At 41.3% G+C, this 21,639-nt stretch overlaps 1 protein-coding gene across 2 annotated transcripts in view; it reads left to right on the plus strand.

Moving 5' to 3' along the window:
- Nucleotides 1–21,639, plus strand: part of DYNC1I1 (dynein cytoplasmic 1 intermediate chain 1) — a 263,740-nt gene that overhangs the window by 156,107 nt on the left and 85,994 nt on the right. For both annotated transcript variants that reach the window (XM_004582321.3, XM_004582324.3), the window contains 3 exons: nucleotides 6,967–7,129; nucleotides 9,048–9,147; nucleotides 13,163–13,288. In XM_004582321.3, the coding sequence (XP_004582378.2) occupies nucleotides 6,967–7,129; nucleotides 9,048–9,147; nucleotides 13,163–13,288 (389 nt within the window). The remainder of the gene's footprint in view (nucleotides 1–6,966; nucleotides 7,130–9,047; nucleotides 9,148–13,162; nucleotides 13,289–21,639) is intronic.

Raw genomic sequence — 21,639 nt, forward strand, 5'->3', positions numbered from 1 at the left:
AGCCCATCGAGATGGAAGAGAATTTTGAAATTGTCATCCTTGCTGACAGAAGAAGGATCCCGAGAACTAAGTATAGATGAAAACATAACAAAACAATGTTATGGATGTTATGTCATATGTCGTATATAAACTAAAATTGAACTGTGAATGGGGGGTCACAGAAAGTGGTTAAGAACTCGCATTTATTTTTAACATGTTGACTGCTCAATACCATGTCAATTAATTCCATAACGATGTTAATTGTTGCAGATGGTATGTTAGTGCTTTTATTTGACCGGGATGATACTCTGCTGTCTCTGCCCTCAGACCAGAGAGGGTCTACCCAATAAGTAGTTGGACTTGACTGGACTATAAGATGTTGGACTCTATGCTTGGCATATACTTACAAAGAGGGAATTTCTCTTTTATTTCCATTAAGTATATCTTTATTATCAAAATATATTTAACAGTTTCAATGGGAGCACATCTTTGAATTGGAGTAAAGACGCATATTGCATTGTGTCTTCACATCTCATTATACAGTTGTTCTAGATAACTGTATATACATGCATGTTTACATACATATGCAGATATATGTACATATGCATATATAGTATTTCATATGAAATTTTACTTACATGAGAGAACATGTTATATTGTATACTTTAACAAGTCTGGGGCCCGGCGCTGTGGCCTAGTGGCTAAAGTCCTCACCTTGAACAATCTGGGATCCCAAAAGGGCGTCGGTTCTTTTTTTTATATATATAATCTCATTTATAACTTTATTGTGAGAATATAAAAAATCTTCGATTCCAAATTATTGAAGTGCACAATACAAAGAGGGAATTTCAACTGAACTTGAACTATGGTTATGCAACAAGGTGGAGGAACCCACCATGGGGGAAGAGTGGGGGAGAATCCCAGATTCTATGTAATTACAACACAATGTAATTAATGAATAAATTTAATGAAAAATTTGATAGTCATTAAAAAAAGAAAACATAACAAAACAAGCAAACAAAACTTGCATGTTTCCTATTGAGTTTCCAAATATAGATTAACTTAGCTCTAATTTGAAGTAAATGTCAACAGTAAGTTTTCACACTGAGTGGCCTGGCAGGGGGTGTGGTACACAGCTGGCACTGGGCACCACTGTGGGCGTGTGGCCGCGTGGAGCGCATGTCCGGAGTGCAAACCCTTGTCCCTCAGTGCAGAAATGAACTGTTACTCAGATATCAGTGGTTGTGGATGGCATCACTTCAAGTTCAGCTTCTACGTAGATGGGGATGAATGAGGCAATGCTGCTAATTGTCAGAAATTGTCTAATGCTGCAGGTCTTTTGAGCTCAGTGAGTACATGTAGTTTTCTTTGGATTTGTTTTATGCAATCTCACGTGTCTATCAGCCAGTGCAGTGTAGTGAGGGAAAAACATGGGCTCTAAAAACTAACAGGCTAGAATCAACTCTTGGGCCTGCGATTCATTAGTTGTGTAATCACTACTGACTGATGGAGTGAGTTTACCCTTTTGGGGGCCTTAATTTCCCCTTGTCGCACACTGAGGTATTTAGTTCATCAGGCTCTCTTTCTCATGCTCAAATGAGCTGATGTGGAACAGTATCTGGTACAAAGCAAGTGCTGTATAAATATTTGCTATATTTTCATACACAGTCTTACCTTTTATAGCATCTGAGTCTACAATGGGCCCTGACCTTGATGGGTACCTTTGGGTGGACTAGTTCTCCTTACTCAACTTCCCATTGCCCATGACTTTGAAGTGGTAACACAGTTGCTTGGGCTCTGAATGGCGTGTTGGAATTTGCAGAAATATTGGAAGTGATGCAGGCAAAGTCTTTGCGAGCCTTTCTTTGGAGAATGGTGATTAAGTATTCCTTTCCTCTCACTGTTCCTCGTCCAAGGCGTGGGGAAGATCACACACTGTCACCTTCTGGGGTGTGAATGAGCATGTTTAATATGAGCATCCACAACAATCTGAGGGTTACTTTTTCCTGAGATCCCGAAGAGGTTTAGTTGGAAGAGATTTCACCTTCAAACCACTACAAACATTTTTTTTTTGCAGAAGACTGGTGCATAGACTGCACCAAGGTGTAGCAAAGGACAAAATAAGTCAGGGCTGATTTTAAACTCTCTTTCTCTTTTGCAAAAACCTTCTTTAAATGTACAGGATGGGGGATACGGCGCCAGGGTGTTTCTTGTGTGTGACCATTGCTGGAGCTTCATGGAACTGATTAAAGTCATGTGAAGTCAGAAGGAAGTTTGCAAGAACATTTCCTGTCCCTGCCGCACTGTGTGCTTTATTCCCATTAATGGCTTTTCTGCAAATTAGCACATGATGGGTTAAAGCCATGTTTATGTTGGCATTAAACTCTCGGGGCTCTTTTTTTCTTTTTAAGCAAGACAGTATTTTGCAAACTTTTGAAAGAATCTCTAGCAGATAGAATCGTGGCGCCATTCACACGGCTGCATAGTAGTTAGGGCTGCGTCAGCACTTCCATTAGGAACCCTGCATTTTAGGGATTTATTACTCAGCTATAAAATCTCCTCTGGGCTGAAGCTTGACATACATGGTTTCAAACCAGGGAATGCATTTTTGAAAAATCGGTGCCCGCCCTGGTTTTTTTTTTTTTTTGTCTTTTGGAAGGAAGTTAAAAACTCCGTGAGGAAGAGATAGAACGCTCACTGTTTTTTTGGTTTTTTTTTTTGATGCTTTTGCCCATGTGACACTGAATTGCACTAAAAGGGAAAGAAATGTAGCTTTGACTTATTACTATTTTCACTCCCACTCCCTGCAATTGCATAGGAGAAATCGGCAGACACATTTTAGCTTTTAATCAAAATTTGGAGACTTTCTCTGTGTCAATGTTCGAGTGTCTTCATGTTTAGAAATTCAAAAACATCAGAATCAGAAACCTAACTCTTGTAAATACAAATTAACTCATAAACATCACACGAACTTCAGAGAAAGGTATTCTTTGTTGTGAGTTTGTTTTGGATTTTCTTGCTGATTTTTTATCAGCTGATTTCACTGTAAAATTCCTATGGCAGCCCCTGCCCATAGTTAATCTCAGGTTTTTCCTGGGTATTTGGTGTTTATTTATACTTTCGATCTTCTAGGAAAATATTTTTATATATCATTTTATATTGAAATTTCAAGCTACCTTATCTGAGACAAGGCAAGACATTTCTGTAGTCGATATTTTTACAACAACTTTAAAACTGAGAGCAAAATATTCAGTGTAAGTAGCAAGTCTCACTAGGCATTTTGGTGTTTCTTAAAGAAGGAAAAGAGGCTGTGGGATCCTAGATGCCAGAAGTTAAGGTGCATGGTAAATAAAAAGGTGATGCACATTCAATAAGAAAATAAGGGAAGCCAAGAAAATGCAGCAAACTGGATCAGCTCCTTTTTAAAGACAAGTGTGTTTTCACATGTTAATCTAATAGTTATAAACATTTCTGTACTAAGACCAGGAATTTGAGTAAAACATATATTGGATTTAAATACTGTGTCACAAATTGTAGATTTAATCAGTCTTATAAATATTAAATATCATTAATCCAGGCCATTATTCTGTTTTTTCAAGCCAAAAAAATGACTGTTTAAGCAAATTTTAGGAAAGTTGAAAGTTGTCATGAGCTACATTTTATGCCTTATTTACGTATTCTTCTTTTCATAATCTTTGTAACTTTAAAGCATATTTTGAAATACTCTGAATGTCTAAAGTATTATGATCTGTCAAATGTTTGTAGAAATGTTTCAATGTCTGTGTTGCAAAAAAAAAGCAAACAAAAAAATTGTCATAACAGTATTTTGCACTTCCCCTAGAAGAAAACAAAATGTCAGCACTGCTACACTTTGTCCTTATTTGTCTTGCTACGAAATTAATTTCTTTAACTTCTGTAATTACAGAAAAATTCCGCAGACAGTTTCTTTTTTAATTCAAAGCAACAGACCTATAAGGAAAGATACAGGTGAAATTAACCCCCATTTTATGAACTTGTTAAAAATGGCCCATTCGTTTCCAGAAGCACCGTTTTCAGGAAGAGTGTGAGACCTGTCCAGAAGTAAAACAACTTGACCGTGCCTGTGCTTTGTTCTTGTTGGCCCCATGAGTCAACTCTATTCTTGCATGAAATTTCTGCAGAAGTTTCAGCTCTGATTGCAGGGTTGATTGTAATTCCTGGATGCTCTGTTTGACACTTACCCGTTTAGAGATTTCTAAAACATGTGGGTTTTTTTTTTGCTAAATCAAAAGTAGCTAAGTCCTCAGTTGAATATTGTTTATGACTTTTAAAAAGTACTCATCCCATGCATGTGATTATTTTATGCCCACAAATAGCATCATTTGATCCCGGTTAGACATCAAAGCTTTTAATACAAAATATATCCTCTGCTTTGCTTCAGTAGCAATTTAATTTCAAACCAAATTTTTGTATTGTCAAACATGCTAGCTTGAGAGGCTGCTCCTTCACCTACCTGAGGTTGGCCTCTGGAAGCACACTTTGATCAGCCATTCATGTTTTCCTAAGAAGAGAAGTTGTGTGCCCTGAAAGCTGAGATCAAAGTGACAATAAGCCACAGGGAAGAAGAAATTACAGAAAATTACACAGATGCCATTTTTTTATTCAAGGTAATGGACCTGTAAGGAAAGATATAGGTGAAGCAGAAATGACTCAAAAAGATAAACAGACACTAGAAAGATATTTTTATATCATAAAAAAGAAGAAAAAAAGGGGAAGAGTTTCTACTTCTTTGCTTAACATCAAGTGTCTCAAGTCATCCATTAGCACTAACCAAGACTTGGTGAGTTTTTATTGAAAATAGGATGTTCTTCCTGTTCCATAGCACCCCTCCTTACAATTACTTTTGTACTTGTATTAACCCAAACAAAATGGACTTAATATTTTGTAGTTTGGGGTTTGTTTCTTTTTCAATTTAAAAAAAATATTTATTTATCTATTTGGAAGGCTGAATTATAGGGGAAAGGAGAGAGGGGAGAAGGGAAAGAGAAAGGAGAGAGATCTCTTATCCTTTGGTTCACTCCCTAAATAGTTGCATTTGGGAATTCTCCGTTGCTTTCCCAAGAATGTTACTAAGGAGCTGGATCAGAACTGGAGCCACCAGGACTTAAACTGGTGCCCATACGGGATGCTGGCACTCCAGGTGATGGATTTATTCACTATGTAACAGTGCTTGCCTCTCTTTATTCATTATTCCCATTTTGACATCATTACACCCATTTTATAGGTAAAGTTCTGCTGAAAAACATTCAACTGATTGATTAAAGAATCAAAGCCAGCGAATGGCAGGATGCACCTGGTTACAGGTTGGTTTTGTGGAGTTCTCACTCTCAAACCAAAGCCCGAGTCTACTCATTGACCATTTCACCATTTCTCAAGCTAATGTGTGGGCAGTGCGGTTCAGTAAAGGTAGGCAGGGATTCTTGGAGAGCCCCACTACACAGTGATACCTTCTGAGTACTGGCAACTCAGGCAGCAAACGTGTTTCTATCTGTAGCTAGGGCCGCTAGGAACTACAGCAAGGCTGTGTTTGGAGATGGTCTGTTGTGTGTTAGATCAATCTTATCTTGCCACAGTGTTACCTGGAAAGCAATTCTTAGGCTGTGAACCAGTGACCACAGTCATTCCAATTTTGTCTGCAAATACAAACTTGAGAATCTATTCATTAGTCTTCAGCAGGGAAAGGAGAGACATTATGGGCCACAAAATGCACAATCTACTGCAGATTGTGTAGAAAGACTCTTGAGAGCGTGCATTTCTTTCTTTTAATTTTTAAAAATTTTATTAGTATTATTATTAGTAATTACATTGCATTAATGAGAGTGTGCATTTCTTAGGACAGTGGTTTTCATGGTACTCAAATAATTCTATGCAACAGTATACTACAGGTGACTTAAAGTAGTCTTCTGATCATTTGGCCAGGTCAAAATTGGTCCTGGTTATGCTGACGGTCATCAAAGTGTTGTGGGAGCTTGTGCAACTATGGTTGAGTGATGCCCCCAAGATCTCCATCTGTGACCACAATGCATTGGTTCTTGCCCTGCAGTTTATGTTGCTATGCTGGTAAGAGAGTCAGCAGGCCAGTGTTTGTCTGATACTCTCTCTACCCGAGAACAAAACTGGAGTTTCCCAGCAGCCTCAAAGCTTCAGCGATAGTCTCTGCTCGCCAGGATTTCAATCTGAGGATGCTCCTGATCCCTACTAAAAAGAGTCTGTTTAGATGGGTTGCAACTCTGAAATACACAACATTTCAGGACCTATAACTCACAGCTCATTATTTCGTCTCCCTTTGTCTCAGTTTGCATCTTGAAACTTAGCTTGAAAGTATTAATCATGCTGAGGAAAGTAAGGCATAAAAATCATCGGGTGTTTTATAGCAGCATTTCTTTTGTTTTGTGTATGTGTTTAAAAGTAGAAGATATCTTGGGGGAAAATGGGTTGGGAATTACATTTCTTCATCTTTTGAGTGGAGGCTATGCAGTAATTAGCCAGTCTTGCCAACTAATCATCTAAAACAAAATAGAAAGAGAAAAGGCACTGAGTCATTTGTGTAGTTCCTGTTTATTTAATATATACAGCTTTATAATAGTGGATAATATGCATAAATTTACAGATTTATCTATTTTACCCTCTTGGGGCTGTTTTTCTAATTCAATTCTAAAGAAAGTACCATTTTGAACCAATTGATAAAAACATGTCAGTCTATTTTCAATTGTAATCTTTTCCAGCTCTTCAATAGAATAATCAGATCAGACATGAAACCTTTTGATGGAGACATCTCTAAAAATCTTTGCTGTGAATTGGTGGACAACTTTGAATCAATATACATAGTAGTTGTTTCAATGTGTCTTACCACACCTTTCATAAGCAGTCTTTCCTAGGAGTTGGGTTGCTCTTGCAACATTGGAATTGGCCCTTTTTTTCTTTCCCTTTGATCTGTTCCATGGGAAGCCCCTCCCAGAGAGCTGACAGAGGAAGAGAAGCAGCAGATCCTGCATTCCGAGGAGTTCCTCATCTTTTTTGATCGAACAATCCGAGTCATTGAGAGAGCTCTGGCAGAAGACGCGGACATCTTCTTCGACTACAGTGGTCGAGAATTAGAGGAGAAAGATGGGTGAGTTTCCAAGGTATACATTTTTGAAACTGATGCTGTAAGTTGTGCTGATTATTAATGCATTCATGTAATGGCCTAACAAATTCCAAAACTAACAAATCAGAGGAGGAGGAAACTACAGGACTGATTTTGCTCAACAGCTTTGATCATGGGCTTTGGCTGTAACTTCCAGTTTAGAGCTTCCTTGTGATTATCATCTTCTCCCATGAAAGATTTTTGTACCTGATATCCAGGGAAAGTCAAGGTGGCAGAGCCTGGAAGAGTTTCACAGATTGTCCTTGATGTTATTCTACAGGTCGATTTGTGGATTTGTATTATTATACTAACTAGATGTATCCTTGACTTCAACAGGAAGTTGAAAAACCTCAACATGAGATATGGGGGAAAGTAATTGATGTGTAAGACAACAGAGTCTGTGAAATTTTTCTTATTTGTAATTCTGTGAAATTGCGCACACACTCCAAAACGTTTGTGGAAAATGCAACTAAAAAATAAACTTATTTTTGTACAAAATGTTGAAATAAATGCATAGCTTTTTCAAAATGTGTATCTCCATGAGCTTTTTGAAAAGATTGCTTAAGTCTTTTAGCACATACAAGGATGCATTTACAGATAAACAGCAACAATAACAAAAAAAAAACTTAGAGCAAGTAGCCCTCAATGAGCTTCTCTGTCACTACCCCATGTACTGGAAAAGGCAGTCAACTATCATTATGGGGAGCATAGCAAACTCTTTATGAGCCATTTAGGAAATAGAACTAATTGGTAGCCATGTATTTCTTCTGGCCAAGAACAATATGTAAAGACAGAATTGCTTTTTTTTTCATCAGGCCTCGTGTATTACTATTTTTAAAAATTCACATACATTCTTAAAGGAGTACACCATATCATTTAGGATGTTCAAATGAATACAAAACTCCCTAAAAACAAGATTTAAATGAGTTCTAAAAAATAATCAGCTTAGGTGTTTATCCCACTTGCCTGAATTGGTGGTGATGGGGCTGAGGAAATGTCAGGAGGAACCAAATCCTGATAGGTCAGCTAATTAGAAGCCTAAGAAGCAGTCTGAGACCAGATCCTCCAGACTGAACAGCAGTGATACAGGCTGAGTGATGCAAAGTTCAAACAAAACAGACTGAAGCATGCGCAGGAAACCGAGTTGAGTGGCAAGGAGTTCCTGATAGGACCAAGCCATGCAGAGAGTCTTGGATGTATGGTTAGCAGCTACTGACACAGAACCAGCACTGCTTTCTGACCCTCTGCCCTGTGGGACAAATACAGTCAGGACAAAGTTCTTCAAATGCAGCATCATGGCCAGTTGAATGTTAATCAAGTAAACAAGCACCGAAATGCAACCCTTTAGAGCCACATGAAGTTTTGCCCCATTGTGGAAATGGTAAGAAGCTGGAAGGCATCTGGAAAAGCCCTCTGCTTCCCAAGTCCCTAGTATGGTAGAAATGACCACCAACCACTTAGCACGAAGGCAACCACAGCAGCCAATCAGAATTCATAGTGAGTAGGAGCACGCTTCTCCTGCTTGTCCTAAGGAAAGGGAAGATGGTTTCGATGTCGAAGCATCTGCGCCTATGTTGTATTTCTTTGCTAGCTGAGTGATTTTGAAGACACCCCACTTCTGGTTAGAATCTAACAGAGGGAGGAAAGTGCTTCAGGACCTGTCAAGAACTGAAAACAAACAACATTTTATGCCAGCCTTGGCATATGTGTTGGCTTAGAAGGAGATTTGCATAAAAGAAGATTACCTTTAGTTTATTCATTTATGACAAAAGTTTATTATCAAGATAGATGTTTTGGCTTTACTGGGTACAATGTCCCGCACTTGTTCTTTCGCTAGGCCAGGTGAGCAGTGTAAATGTCACGGTAGTCTGAAATATGTTTTTCTCTGTTCAACCTCTCCCAGGGATGTCCAGGCTGGAGCCAGCCTTTCTTTCAATCGCCAGTTCTATGACGAGCATTGGTCCAAGCACCGAGTGGTCACTTGCATGGATTGGTCTCTCCAGGTAAGAGCTACAGATGGCAAGGGACAAACTGTTTATGTTCTGATGCATCTGTATGAAAGAAACAATAGGAGAGATTCGTTCCTGTACTTTGTGTGTGTTCACTCACCTGCAATTCTCTTCTGCATGCCTATTGGTTTTCTTATTTTACTTATGGTCTTAGTTTAGATTTGCCACTTCGTTGCTTGTATTTAATGAGTACCAATTATGTGCTTGGTACCAAAGGAAGAGTCACACCATTCTGCACATTCTGCTCTCATTCGTATTTCCTGTCAACTGTGTGGACATTTTTAAATATTCACCTGCTCTTACCTCTCCTTGTGAACTAGTTTAATTGACTTCCCTTGTACTTATAGAATCAAGTTTTCTCCATTTAGTTTTCCTCTACTCTTCCTCCAAAAAGGCTATAGGTTCACCCACAGCACAGGCAGACTGTATCTACACCTGATCTTCCTCTTGAATTCCATTTTGTACATCATACAGATCTACTCTGTGGTCCCTCATAATTTCAAATCATCCATTAACTCAGAATTTAAGAAAAAAAATTAGACAACTGAGCTCCTACACTCACAGCCCTTTATTGGGGTTCAGAGGATCAAGTCATTGGCTGAAAAGACTTTCTAAGCAGATCTAGATGCATCCTAACTATATTAACAAAGGAAAAAAAGCGACAAAGGCACAGTCGTAGAGTATAATGACAGCATGGATTCCCATGGAGGCTTCCTGAGAGGAGAAAAAGAAATTCAAAGGTTTGCTATAACTTTGCTTTGATCTCCTGGGCTTCTTAAACAAGGACACTTTAACTTTGCAATATTTGCAAAATATCATCCAACTCTTCCCTGGAAGTTGTGTTGGGCTCTTTGGGAGTCCTGTCAGCTTTGTTATTCACCAATACTTCATTAGTAACGTGGGTCACTACTGCCCACATAACGCAACCAAATTTTCGAGTCTCTACAAAACCAGGCTCGTGATCCTACTCCCACCATGTGTACTCACTCACATGAAAATTATATCCTGCACCCTGCAGTCATCTATGAGGCAAAGCTGAGTCACCTTGACAGCTCATTGCTACATCCCATCCAAGGTATGGTGACAAGAAACCTCCCACTGACATCAATTGAAATCTACCAACGTGCAAATTGAATACCTGCGTTACGTCATGCCCTCTCTTACATAGGTGTTTATATCAGAAAATAGCTTTCTAATTGCTCTCCCTACTCCAAAAATCTACAGGGTTGATTCATCACGGGTACTTTTACAATGTTAGTCTTTGTAGAAATTGTTTATACATTCCCTGTATCACCTAAGGCCAGTTGCCTAACTTCTGTTGGGTTCAGTTTCTTCATCCGTAAGATAATGATAATGACTGTATCTAGCTCATATGCTTCTTACAAGTATTAAATTAGTTGATATACCTAAAAAATTCAGAATTTTAAAAGCATCTGGTACATAAGCACTAGTTGAGAAATGCAACGGTAGTGAAAGAACTGGCAGCAGTATTCTAGTAACATATGCAGAGCTTAACTCCTACTACCTGTTCCCTGGAGTGTAATCTAAAACCATTAACTTTGAGGCTTTGCCAATTTCTTTTCTGGCTCCTCACATAGCCTGCCCCGGAGCCCAAACTGACATCTCAAGAGCCTGTTCTTCTCCATTCTGCTGGTTAAGGAAGCGTTGCCCCTGGCAAGGTAAAGTAAAAGTAGATTTATTAGAGCATCACATAGCTGCCGAGGGGGATCCTTGGAAAAAATGAAGGAGCAGAATTCAGTGCCAGAAGAAACTCCAGGCCGCCTGAGGAATTCCATCAAAAGGAAGCTGTACTTACCCTAGCCCATATGCCAACCTACAGGTAGTGGATCCCCATTCAAACATTACGGTATCTAATATATACCCTGCAATTAATTATCCCTGAGAAATAAGTCTTCTGTATGTTGGCATAGTCTCAAGGAGAGTCCTATGAACCTCATTGGATACCCAAGAGACATCCCCTGCACCTGTCTACGTCTTGTCTGTGCTGCCCCCCACCTCCCACCTTCTCTCTTGAAAACCACCTCACTTGACAAGGTCCACACCAGAGGTTTTTATTCCGGTGGGGATGTAGCCTTGAGGCATGGAGAAAGCAGGAACAAATAGAGAAAAAGAGACATAGAGAATAACACCTTCTATGAGATTCATTCTCACTTTCCTTAATAACATTCAGGATAGAGGACATGTGGAGGGAGTTGGTATTTAGAACACCAAGCATAACTGTAGAATCCTCCTTTTTATGTTATTTGCTGTGTTTCTTGTACTTAAGCTTTAATTATAATTAAATTATTATTGACATTGTTTAGTAACAAAGGGTTAAATACAAGCCCTTTCTACTGAGCACAGTCACTAAAGTAAAAAAATATCAAAATGCTTTGGCATAAGTTTGTTATGTGCTCAGATTTACTGGACCTAGATTTAGAGATCAATAAAAACCAATTCATGAAAACAAAGAGTTTGTAATCTAGTAAAAGACGCAAGTGAGAAAAACATTCATACAGCTTTAATGGAGGGGGGTTACAAAGAATGCTAAGGGAGAGGATAAGGGGCAAGGATTGGGGCTAATAGGGCTGTCTGGAAGACTTTAATCTACATGAAGCCTTGAAGGATGAGCTAATGATATCAACAAATGAAGAAGCTTTCCATCTTTGGAATGTGAGTGCCTATCTCATAGAAATGGAGTTTGTACCTGTGTACACCAAACTAGCCCAATGCTGTAGGAGGTAGGGGGAAAGAGGGAGACTCAGAAGCAATTAAGCAGGAGACATGGGCAGTGACAAATCTTGGAAGATTCTGTCTGACTCAGCTTTTGCCTTGTAAGTAATACTGAGCCCCTACAGTATTTACACGGAAAAGTGACTTGGTTAAATACATAGTCATTCTAGAAAAGGTTGGAGGGTGAAGTCGCTGCGAATAGGCTTCTGGTAAGCCTTTTAGGAAGCTATTGGCTTCATCCAGATAAGGAATTAATTCAGGAGGCTCTGATCTTTTTTTTTTTTTTTTTAAGATTTTATTGTTATTGGAAAGCCGGATATACAGAGAGGAGGAGAGACAGAGAGGAAGATCTTCCATCCGATGTTTCACTCCCCAAGTGAGCCGCAACGGGCCGGTACGCGCCAATCCGATGCCGGGAACCAGGAACCTCTTCCGGGTCTCCCACGTGGGTGCAGGGTCCCAAGGCTTTGGGCCGTCCTCTCCTGCTTTCCCAGGCCACAAGCAGGGAGCTGGATGGGAAGTGGAGCTGCCGGGATTAGAACCGGCGCCCATATGGGATCCCGGGGCTTTCAAGGTGAGGACTTTAGCCGCTAGGCCATGCCACCGGGCCCAGGATGCTCTGATCTTCAGGATAGAGAGAACAGACTTCAGAAAGGTATTGAGAAAGTGATAGGACACAGTATGTGAGATTCAAGACAGTAATGTTTGTGTGCAAGACCCTCCCATAAGGAATGCTGAAAGAACAGTAGGTTTTGTGTGGAAGCAGTGAGCTCTTTTTTCTATTCCTTGCACTTGATGTGTTTATGCACACTCCTGGTCAGTCTCTAGTTATGTCCCCAGATACAAAAATCTGCAGAGCAGCAAGAAATCAAGACCAGAGAGGTAGACCAGGAAGGCAACAAACCACCTCTTGGAATTAAACCCAAAAGACCAAAAAGAGGAAAAGAGTTATCAGAGAAGAAAATCAGGAGAGAAAGATGAAAGAAAAGCCTCTGAAATGTAGGGAAGAGAAGCAAGTAGCACAAGGTGATACAGAAGGATGGAGCAGGATTTGCAGTTTGGTGCTGACTGGTGTCTCAGGACGTAAACACACACGGCGTGCTGCAGTGGGCACTAGATACAGGATGTAGAGGCAGTGTGCTGACATGAAGTATGCCACAGTTTATAAAGAAGGTGCCACTTATCGTATGTGACAGTGCACATGTGTCTAGGAACAAGCCAGTTTTCTTTGTATCATCATCTTAGCCCAATCCATCCTGTGATCTCTTCCATGTAGTACCCTGAGCTGATGGTCGCTTCTTACAACCACAATGAAGATGCTCCCCATGAACCAGATGGAGTGGCCTTGGTTTGGAACATGAAGTTTAAGAAAACCACCCCAGAGTATGTCTTCCATTGTCAGGTAGGAGTCGGCCTTGTAAACATAGCTTACATCTCCCACTAAACCAAATAGGGTTCGTGCTGTATTGCATCTATCTTACGTGGAGAGGAAGAACTGGATTTAAACGTGGACTGGTTGACAGTTTTGGAAAATTCCCCTGCAGTAACCTAATGTTTTAGGAAAGTGGCCACAGTTAGGAAGCCTGGCTGGGGACTGTGTGTCATTTTCTTTCTATTTAAAACAGCCCAAATGAGGATGAGTTTACAAAGACCTCGCACTTAGGAAGAAACTGTGGTGTACCACTTCCTCTGCTTAGCAGCAACATATGCTTGCCACCCACGTGGACATCCTCAGAAAGTTACCATGTCAAGTCCCTCCTCCTCTGAAAGCGCTTCAATGGATTTTGCCAATTTGAGGTTTAAGGGCGCCATATTGCTTTACAGATAATAATACTTCTGTAGATCACTTAGGGGAGGAATGATCCGCAGTGTTTCTTGAATTGTTGGGAAAGACAGATGCTATCTCTGGCTTGTAAGTGCAGAGATCATTTCAAACAGGGTGGATAGTCTGTGACACGTGTCTGCACTTCCACAGTCTCGCTGCAGGCTGAAATTATGCTATATGCACACACGTTCAGCTTGACTCTGTTGCCATGACCCTGCCTAAATCACAGGCCTCAACATTGACCAACACACCAAACCCTCTATTAATGCTCCTATCCTGTGATTAGGCACAGGGAAATGGAAAGCCACCATTCCAGCTCAAAGTCTTAGTTCCCCAAATATTGCAATTCAGAGATGCTGAATGGCAATTACTCCAAAGAAAGACGCGTACTTCCAAGAGGGTGGGCAAACGTGTGGACTTCGGGGTCTCAGTGTCACTTTCTATCTAAGTGCACAGTATCTTTTTGAACTACAATCTGTTTAGACTTTAAGGCATTATCAGATACAGTTTGGAGAGCGGGAGCTGCTGGAGTCGAAGTCCCAGTCTCGACCTGATGGAGGAGCCTCTAACTCTGGCCATGTTTTTCCAATTTGCTATCTCAAAAACAACAAGAGATCTCATCTGCATAGTAAATAACCTTTATTTTCAGAACCTTTGAAATGAGAACAGTTCTCTCTTTTCCTTGTTTTTAAGATTATCAAGTTTGTCAGTCTGATATGCTCATGCTGTAAACATAGAAGCACAAAATTCTAATTTGGTTCAGTTTTAAGAGGTTTGCTGAATTGCCAGGAAAATGCTATAAGGATTATAGGATAAGGAAAAGCACATTTTGGGGGAAAAAACAGTTCCTTGAAAGTACTTTGATATTACAGAAAGCATATCTTTTAACAATCCAAGAAGTAACACATTGTTTTCATCAATGTGCATGATATTTATCATAATTCTTAGTTTTAAAAATGTTGACTGACCAGAGGAACACCATGGTAATCACCATTTGATAATGTCCTTAATATTCACAACATTATGCTGTAAAACACTTGGTATCGAGCATGACTCTGCAGATAGAAGTTGTGAATTCCAAGAGTCTTTGGTGTTCAGTAGAATTTTTAATTGAAGATATTAATTTAAGATTTCACTAGCTTTCCCCTTACTTTTGGTTTTCAGTTACTTTTTGCTTACTTTTACCTTAAGTGTTCCAATATATGTATTTTAGAAGAAAATATACTCCTAAAAAAGTTTTTAAAAAGCTAGAAGCACTCTGAATTTACTAAGTAACCACACTGGAATCGCCAGAAGAGCTAAGTGAAAAGCTCTGCGTCTGCCAGCTTCCTCTACTCTCTTCATTTCAACTGGTGCCCAGAAGCAGGTGTGAGATCTATAATCTGCCTTAGCTTCTCACCGGGGAAAGAAACTCAACACTAACGCTTTTAAATTTTAGAGTTGGTCAGTGACAATATACAAAGACCTTGAAGAATCTGGGATTCTAGGTATTAAATAAAAGACATACAACTTCATCATTTAAGGTGTTGAAAATTGCAATTATTGCTAATTAGGATACATGGTGAAGACTGCATAGAAAGAACCCTGACCACAAATGAATATCATAATTCAAATTGCTGAACACTGCTAGAAAACCTAGTTGCTGCTGTTAAATTCATTCATTTCAACTGACGAAACTAGGAGCAATGGAAGAAAGAACGTGGGACCAGATCTAGAAGCGTGAAAAGAAGAAACCTTTGATCCTTTGCAGAAAAGTAGGAAAGGAAAGAAATGAGTAGCAAAGAGCAAATGTAATTCTAGAACCCTTCTGCAGAGGCTCTCCAGGCAAGCAGTGCCTAGGAGATGGGAGACTATCAGTATTCACAACAATTTCTACACATATTTGTATCTTCTTGGGTGTGTACATGTGAGTGGGTGATTGCAGATCTACACGAGTAGATGTGATAGAGAAAGTTGGTTACAATTTGTTGGTTAAAAAAAAAGATTATTTGTATTAGAAAAGCAAATATTCAGACAGGACAGAAAGATCTTTCATCTGCTGGTTCATTCCCCTGGTGGCCTCATAGCTGGAGTTGAGTTGATCCGAAGCCAAGAGCCAGGAGCTTCTTCCAGGTCTCCCATGTAGGTGCAGGGTCTCAAGGACTTGGACCATCCTCCAGTGTTTTCCCAGACCACAAGGAGGGAGCTGGATGGGAGTGGAGCAGCTGGGACATGAGCCAGCACCCATATGGGATCGAAGCAGATAATGGCCCAAGTAATTGTGTTCTTGTCACACACATGTGAGAACTGGATAGAGGTCTAGGCTCCTTCCTTAGTCTGGCCTAGCCCTGGCGTCACAAGCATCCGTGCACAAACCAGCATTTGGAAGATTCTCCCTCACACACACACAAATACTTTTTAAATGTTAACATTTAACATTTCCTTCATGCTGATGTCTAGGTTAGTAATTGACCAAAGAATTAGTGCCACAACCTCACCAAGTTGTCATATAAAATCAACACCCTGGTCTACCCCAAAATAATCCAGGAAATTAGTGTTTTTCATAACTTAAAATCCTACTAGTTCCAAATCACTCGGGCTTTTAAGCAAATACACCTGAAATGATGAACGTTAGAAGGTAGATTACAGGCATTAAGGGAAGGAAAGCTTTCTTACAAGGCGAAAAGATGAATTTGGCATGTTAGTTCTCGGAGACTAACATGGACTGTGCTACTTTCATGGTCATAAACTCCCCTGACTCCACCTTGGCTGTAAGTCGTTAAGGGAGGGCAGTGCCTGTGACTATCCACGCCAGGATTCAGGTCAGCTGGGTTCTCACTCTGCCTCGTGCTACCTTAGTGGAGGTGCAGCCAGACAGCAGCATGCAGGTGTGAATCATGGAGGGAGGCGGGGCTCAGCAGAGCAGAGACGCAGAAGCACCTGGGTCTCCGGCCTCATTGGAGCGCTTCCCAGACAAGTGGCTACCTTGAAAAGGAGCTGCTGCTTGGGCTGTACCTGCAGAGATCGCATTCTCATTTGTCTGGGATACAGCCTGGGCATTTTTCAAGCTTCCAGGAGATGGGATTATGCAGTAGAAACTGGAAATCACCAAATGCCACGGGGAGATGAAGAAAGGCGCCAATCAGCTAAGGAAACTGGTAGGCTGCTTTTCTTCTCACTCCTAAATCCCCCTTTCCTCCTTGGCACTGTGTGAAGTGATGTTTCTTGCGTTGTTTTCCTGGTGCTGTGCCTGAGTGTGTCTGACCAGTGGCCTAACCAACCGGCCCTGCTGCTCACGGCTTTGTCCGTCCCCATCTCCCATCCCTACCCTGGCACATGCATTTCCATAATCTGGCAGGTGCCAGGGTGGGCTCTGGAGGTGGATGATTCAAAGACTCTGTGTTCATCCAGGAGTGTGAACTCAGAGCCCTTCGGAACAGGATGTGGTGACAGTGTGTGGCAGGGAGTGCTGCCGCTTTCTGGGTAGTGACACACCTTGACCTTGCTGGTATCCATAACATTGGTGTAAAAGCGAGGTAGTTATCAAGAGCTGCAGAAAGGAAGCCATAATTCTGTTAATACTGAAGTACTGAGGTGCTACCAAATCAGTTGATGAAAATGTAGATGAGTCATTAGGTAAAGACTAAAGAAGAGCGCAAAAATAATGAAGGTAGTCCGGGTACTATGCATGAAAGTCCACCACCGAGCGGGGTTGCTACGTTTCATCTGTAAATTTGCTCAACCCTCTTGCCTTCATGATCTCATTGAACTTTACAACAGCAACAGGGAAAAGATGTTGTTGTTCTCCAGGTGTGAGCTTTCAAAAGTTAAGGATTACCCAGTCAGTGAGTAGTAAATGTAGTCCTAGAGCACTCTGTTAAAAAAAAAAATTGTTTAGAAATTGGCAGGCTAACTCACTGCACATATTACCGTTTATAACAGTGCTGAGGTATGCTGAAGAAGTGTTACTGTGTTTGAGTATATTGGAGGATTCATTCTGAATTGAGCGAAAATCAGACAAAAGCAAATGGCAACTCTAAGTCTGCAACTTTTTTTTTCAAATTATCTAGTTATCTGAAATTTCTGCTTCTAACGTTTTAATGAATGCTACCTTTTATTCCAAATAGTATCATTACATTAAAATTTTCCTTGTATTTTATTTTCTCTCCATGCAAACTCATACTAAAAGCATTCAAAACTCAAGGGTCTGATTGGATTTAGTCATCAAAAACAACTGAAAGACAAAAATATTAACAGGAGTATTGACAGATACTGTTTGGATTAAATTCAACAGAAAGTTTTAAAGATCAGAAGGTTCTATTCTTTGTGCTGTCTCTAGGCGGCTGGGTTTTTTTTTAAGGCATTCAATTGGCATTTCATGTTAATGGTTACTGATTTTTTTTTACAGAAAAGAAAATGCTTATGTGAAAGGCAGAGTTAGGGAGAATGCCAATCAGTTGTTTGACCCCTCAAATGGTAGCAATGACCAGGACTGAAACAAGGAGAGCGAAACCCCACCTGGTCTCCAGCACAGACACATTCGGTGCATCTGGTGCTGCCTTCGCAGGCACACGAGCAGACAGCAGAAGTGGAAGTGAACTGAAAGTGTAAGGGCCTGGAGCCAAAATGGCCCTTTTATGGGATGTCCAGGCTGCCTTCTAAAGAAATGGGGAAGCTTGGGGTTTGATAGCCAAAGCTGTGCAGCTCCCACACAGTGTTTTTGGGCAACCTACCAGTGGCGGGACATTTGTCAGACAAGCCTTCTCCACATGGCTCTCTTTCCTACCTGCAGGTCTGAAGGGAAATTCAGACAGCTCTCACAGTTGAAATATATAGGAGGAAAACCAAAAAAATCCTTCGTCGGTAACCTGTAGCTTTTTTCTTGTGCTCTTTCTGGTCTTTGGGAAACCACTAAAACAGGTTTTTCTCCTACACTAGCTCATTGTAACTGGGTCATTAATGTATTGTGCTCCTGTGATATTCCAATAATTTCAAAACTGGACAGTTACTGAGTAGGAAAGAGGCCTGAAGAAGGGCGCAGCAGGAGACGGCGCATACCAACCGTATTCCCAGGATTTGGGAGTGATGGCATTCAGTGACCTGTTTCTGGTGGATCTCTGTCGGTTCTTCCCGTCCAAATGAATAAATGCAAGCAAGTCCTCTGGCTGACAAAGCCATGCCTCTGGGTGCTGGGAAAGCAATTGCACGGGACACAGATCCCGGCTCAGTATTCTTTCAAACTGAACAGGCTCTTAGCGTGATTATAAAGAGATGTCTGTGTGAAGGTTCATTTCTCTCTTGTGAAGAACAAGGCCAAATGTTTAGTCCTTTGATGGATGGTTTCATGTCTTGACGAGGTTGAATTTTCAGTGGGAGCCCTGGTCCAATGTTTTCTATTTTCATTGCAACAAAAGCTGTCTATACTTGGAAAAGATCGGTGGACTTTGCACGCAGTCTGGCCACACCCCTGCCGTTTTCTGTCATGTCTTCCACACGCTGTCATTACATTAAATGTCTGACCACCCCACATGGCTTACCCTCATGTGGTCTTCCTCTTTTAAATGGAATGAATAGAGTCAGAATCGCAATCAGAATTATCTGCGCTGAGGCGAGGTAGAAATGCTGTTTAGAGCTGAGGTTGTGCAGAGGTTTTTATTTTTACTCTTTCCTGCTTTGGCTTCTTTGTTCTTGGCATTCTCTTTTTCAAGATGCTCTGGCAATGACCTCAAACCCTCACTATTTTGACGGGGGGGAGGAACGGGGAATGAAAAGCAGCAAATAACCTGATTGTTCTAGCTTTGAAAACTCCGTTGGTTTTCTCTTTTTATTTCTGTGTGGCTTGGCTTGTCTGTAGGATTCCATCAAGGTGGAGGTTGTCGTGCAAGGCCTCAGCTGCCCAGTGCTTGGTTGTGCCTGAGGTTCCCCCAACCTCAGCGTTTTGCCTGCCAGGAATGCTGTGACCACGGTAGGGAGCGTGGGCTGGTGGTGGTCAGGAGGGGGACAGTGAGTCGACCACATGGCTAGGGGACCTGGGGAAGTTTGTTTTTGTGTTTCCTCAGCCTGTGGAACAGCAGACTTCTCCACCTCTGGCGGGACTTTGAGGTCAACTCAATAAACTTGACTTCCCTCATCAGCACTTGTCTCATCCCCAAACATGGTTGTGGCCCAGAATCCAAATCTGGAAAACCGTTGTGGGCACAAAGATACAAAAGTAATTTAAACTCATTTTCTGTCATTGTCATAAGTGTGTAGATTTATGTATAACACAACAGAGGATGACTTTCTTCTGGTACTGGCTGAGGGAATATGTCAAGCAGTGGTTATGAGAGGTCGAGATAGAAAGTTCTAGCTGACAGCTAGTCCCAGTTCCATATTCAGTGAGTTGCTGGGATTCAAAATGAAAGTGCATAGTAGATGTTTAGTAACTGAAAAATAAACTCCATGGTTAAGAACAAGCTAACTGGTGTAAGTGGGACCCAAACCGTTTTCAAATGTGATGTTCAGGGCCCCACCCCCCGGCAGAATCAGAAAGTACGGAAGAGGAAACCTCAACCAGTGTTGTATAGGTGGTGATACCATCCTGTAGTGTAGAGAGAGAAAATCAAAGATGATTTAAACTGAACTCTGATGTAAGTGCTAGAAATTGTGTGGGTCAGACAAGAGTAACAGCAACATCAAATTGTGATTTTTTTTTTTTTTTTCTGTGTGTAGCAAAAGACCTAAGGGATTTAAATGTATGCACTGGCAGGAACTGCAGACACTAGGAAGCACATCTTCTATGCCCATTGAGTAGGCTGCTCTGACAACCGAGGAGTGAGCTAGACACTGATGCCTCCTAAATTGAAGAGCAGAGACTGGGCCCGGTGTAATAGCCTAGTGGTTGAATACTTGCCTTGCATGCACTGGGATCCCATATGGGCACCGGTTCATGTCCCAGCTGCTCCACTTCCCATCCAGCTGCCTGCTTGTGGCCTGGAAAAGCAGTAGAGGATGGCCCAAAGCCTTGGGGCCTTGCACCCACATGGGAGACCCAAAAGAAGCTCCTGGATCCTGGCTTTGGATCAGCTCAGCTCCAGCTGTTGCAGCCACTTGGAGAGTGAACCAGTGGATGGAAGATCTTCCTCTCTGTCTCTCCTTCTCTTTGTAAATCTGACTTTCCAATTTTTTTTAAAGATTTATTTATTTTATTACAGTCAGATATACAGAGGAGGAGAGACAGAGAAGAAGATCTTCCGTCCGATGTTTCACTCCCCAAGTGAGCTGCAACGGGCCGGTGCGTGCCAATCCGATGCCGGGAACCAGGAACCTCTTCCGGGTCTCCAACGCGGGTGCAGGGTCCCAATGCATTGGGCCGTCCTCTCCTGCTTTCCCAGGCCACAAGCAGGGAGCTGGATGGGAAGTGGAGCTGCCGGGATTAGAACCGGCGCCCATATGGGATCCCGGGGCTTTCAAGGTGAGGACTTTAGCCGCTAGGCCACGCCACCGGGCCCCTGACTTTCCAATTTAAAAAAAAAAAAATCTTAAAGGGCTGAGACTTCACTGTGTGCTTTGAACCTGGAAGCTAGAAGCAGTTTTCATGGTTTATGTTCCCTGTACTGGAATCCTCACCAAAGAATAGCACGGGAGGAAATAGGAAGAGTCATTGGAATACAACTAAGGAAATGTGAACAATCAGGTGGATTTCAGCAGATTATGTCCTGAGCAGGCCCTCATCTTCACATAGCAGTGAGGCAGATGGTACTGAACCAGGTGTCCTAGGCAGTGGCTGGACGGTTTGATACAAGGGATACTATGCCCATATGAAGGGTCTTCAACAGACTCGTAGGAAATATGTATTATAGGAGCTATGTGTGGATTTCAGAATGTTTTGCATCAAAATAAGCTTTTTTCTTACACTGTCAACAGACTTTTTGAAGTACCCTCCTACACCTTCTAGCAAATTGTTTTAT

The sequence above is a fragment of the Ochotona princeps genome, chromosome 20 (assembly GCF_030435755.1).
Source record: "Ochotona princeps isolate mOchPri1 chromosome 20, mOchPri1.hap1, whole genome shotgun sequence".
Taxonomy (NCBI): domain Eukaryota; kingdom Metazoa; phylum Chordata; class Mammalia; order Lagomorpha; family Ochotonidae; genus Ochotona; species Ochotona princeps.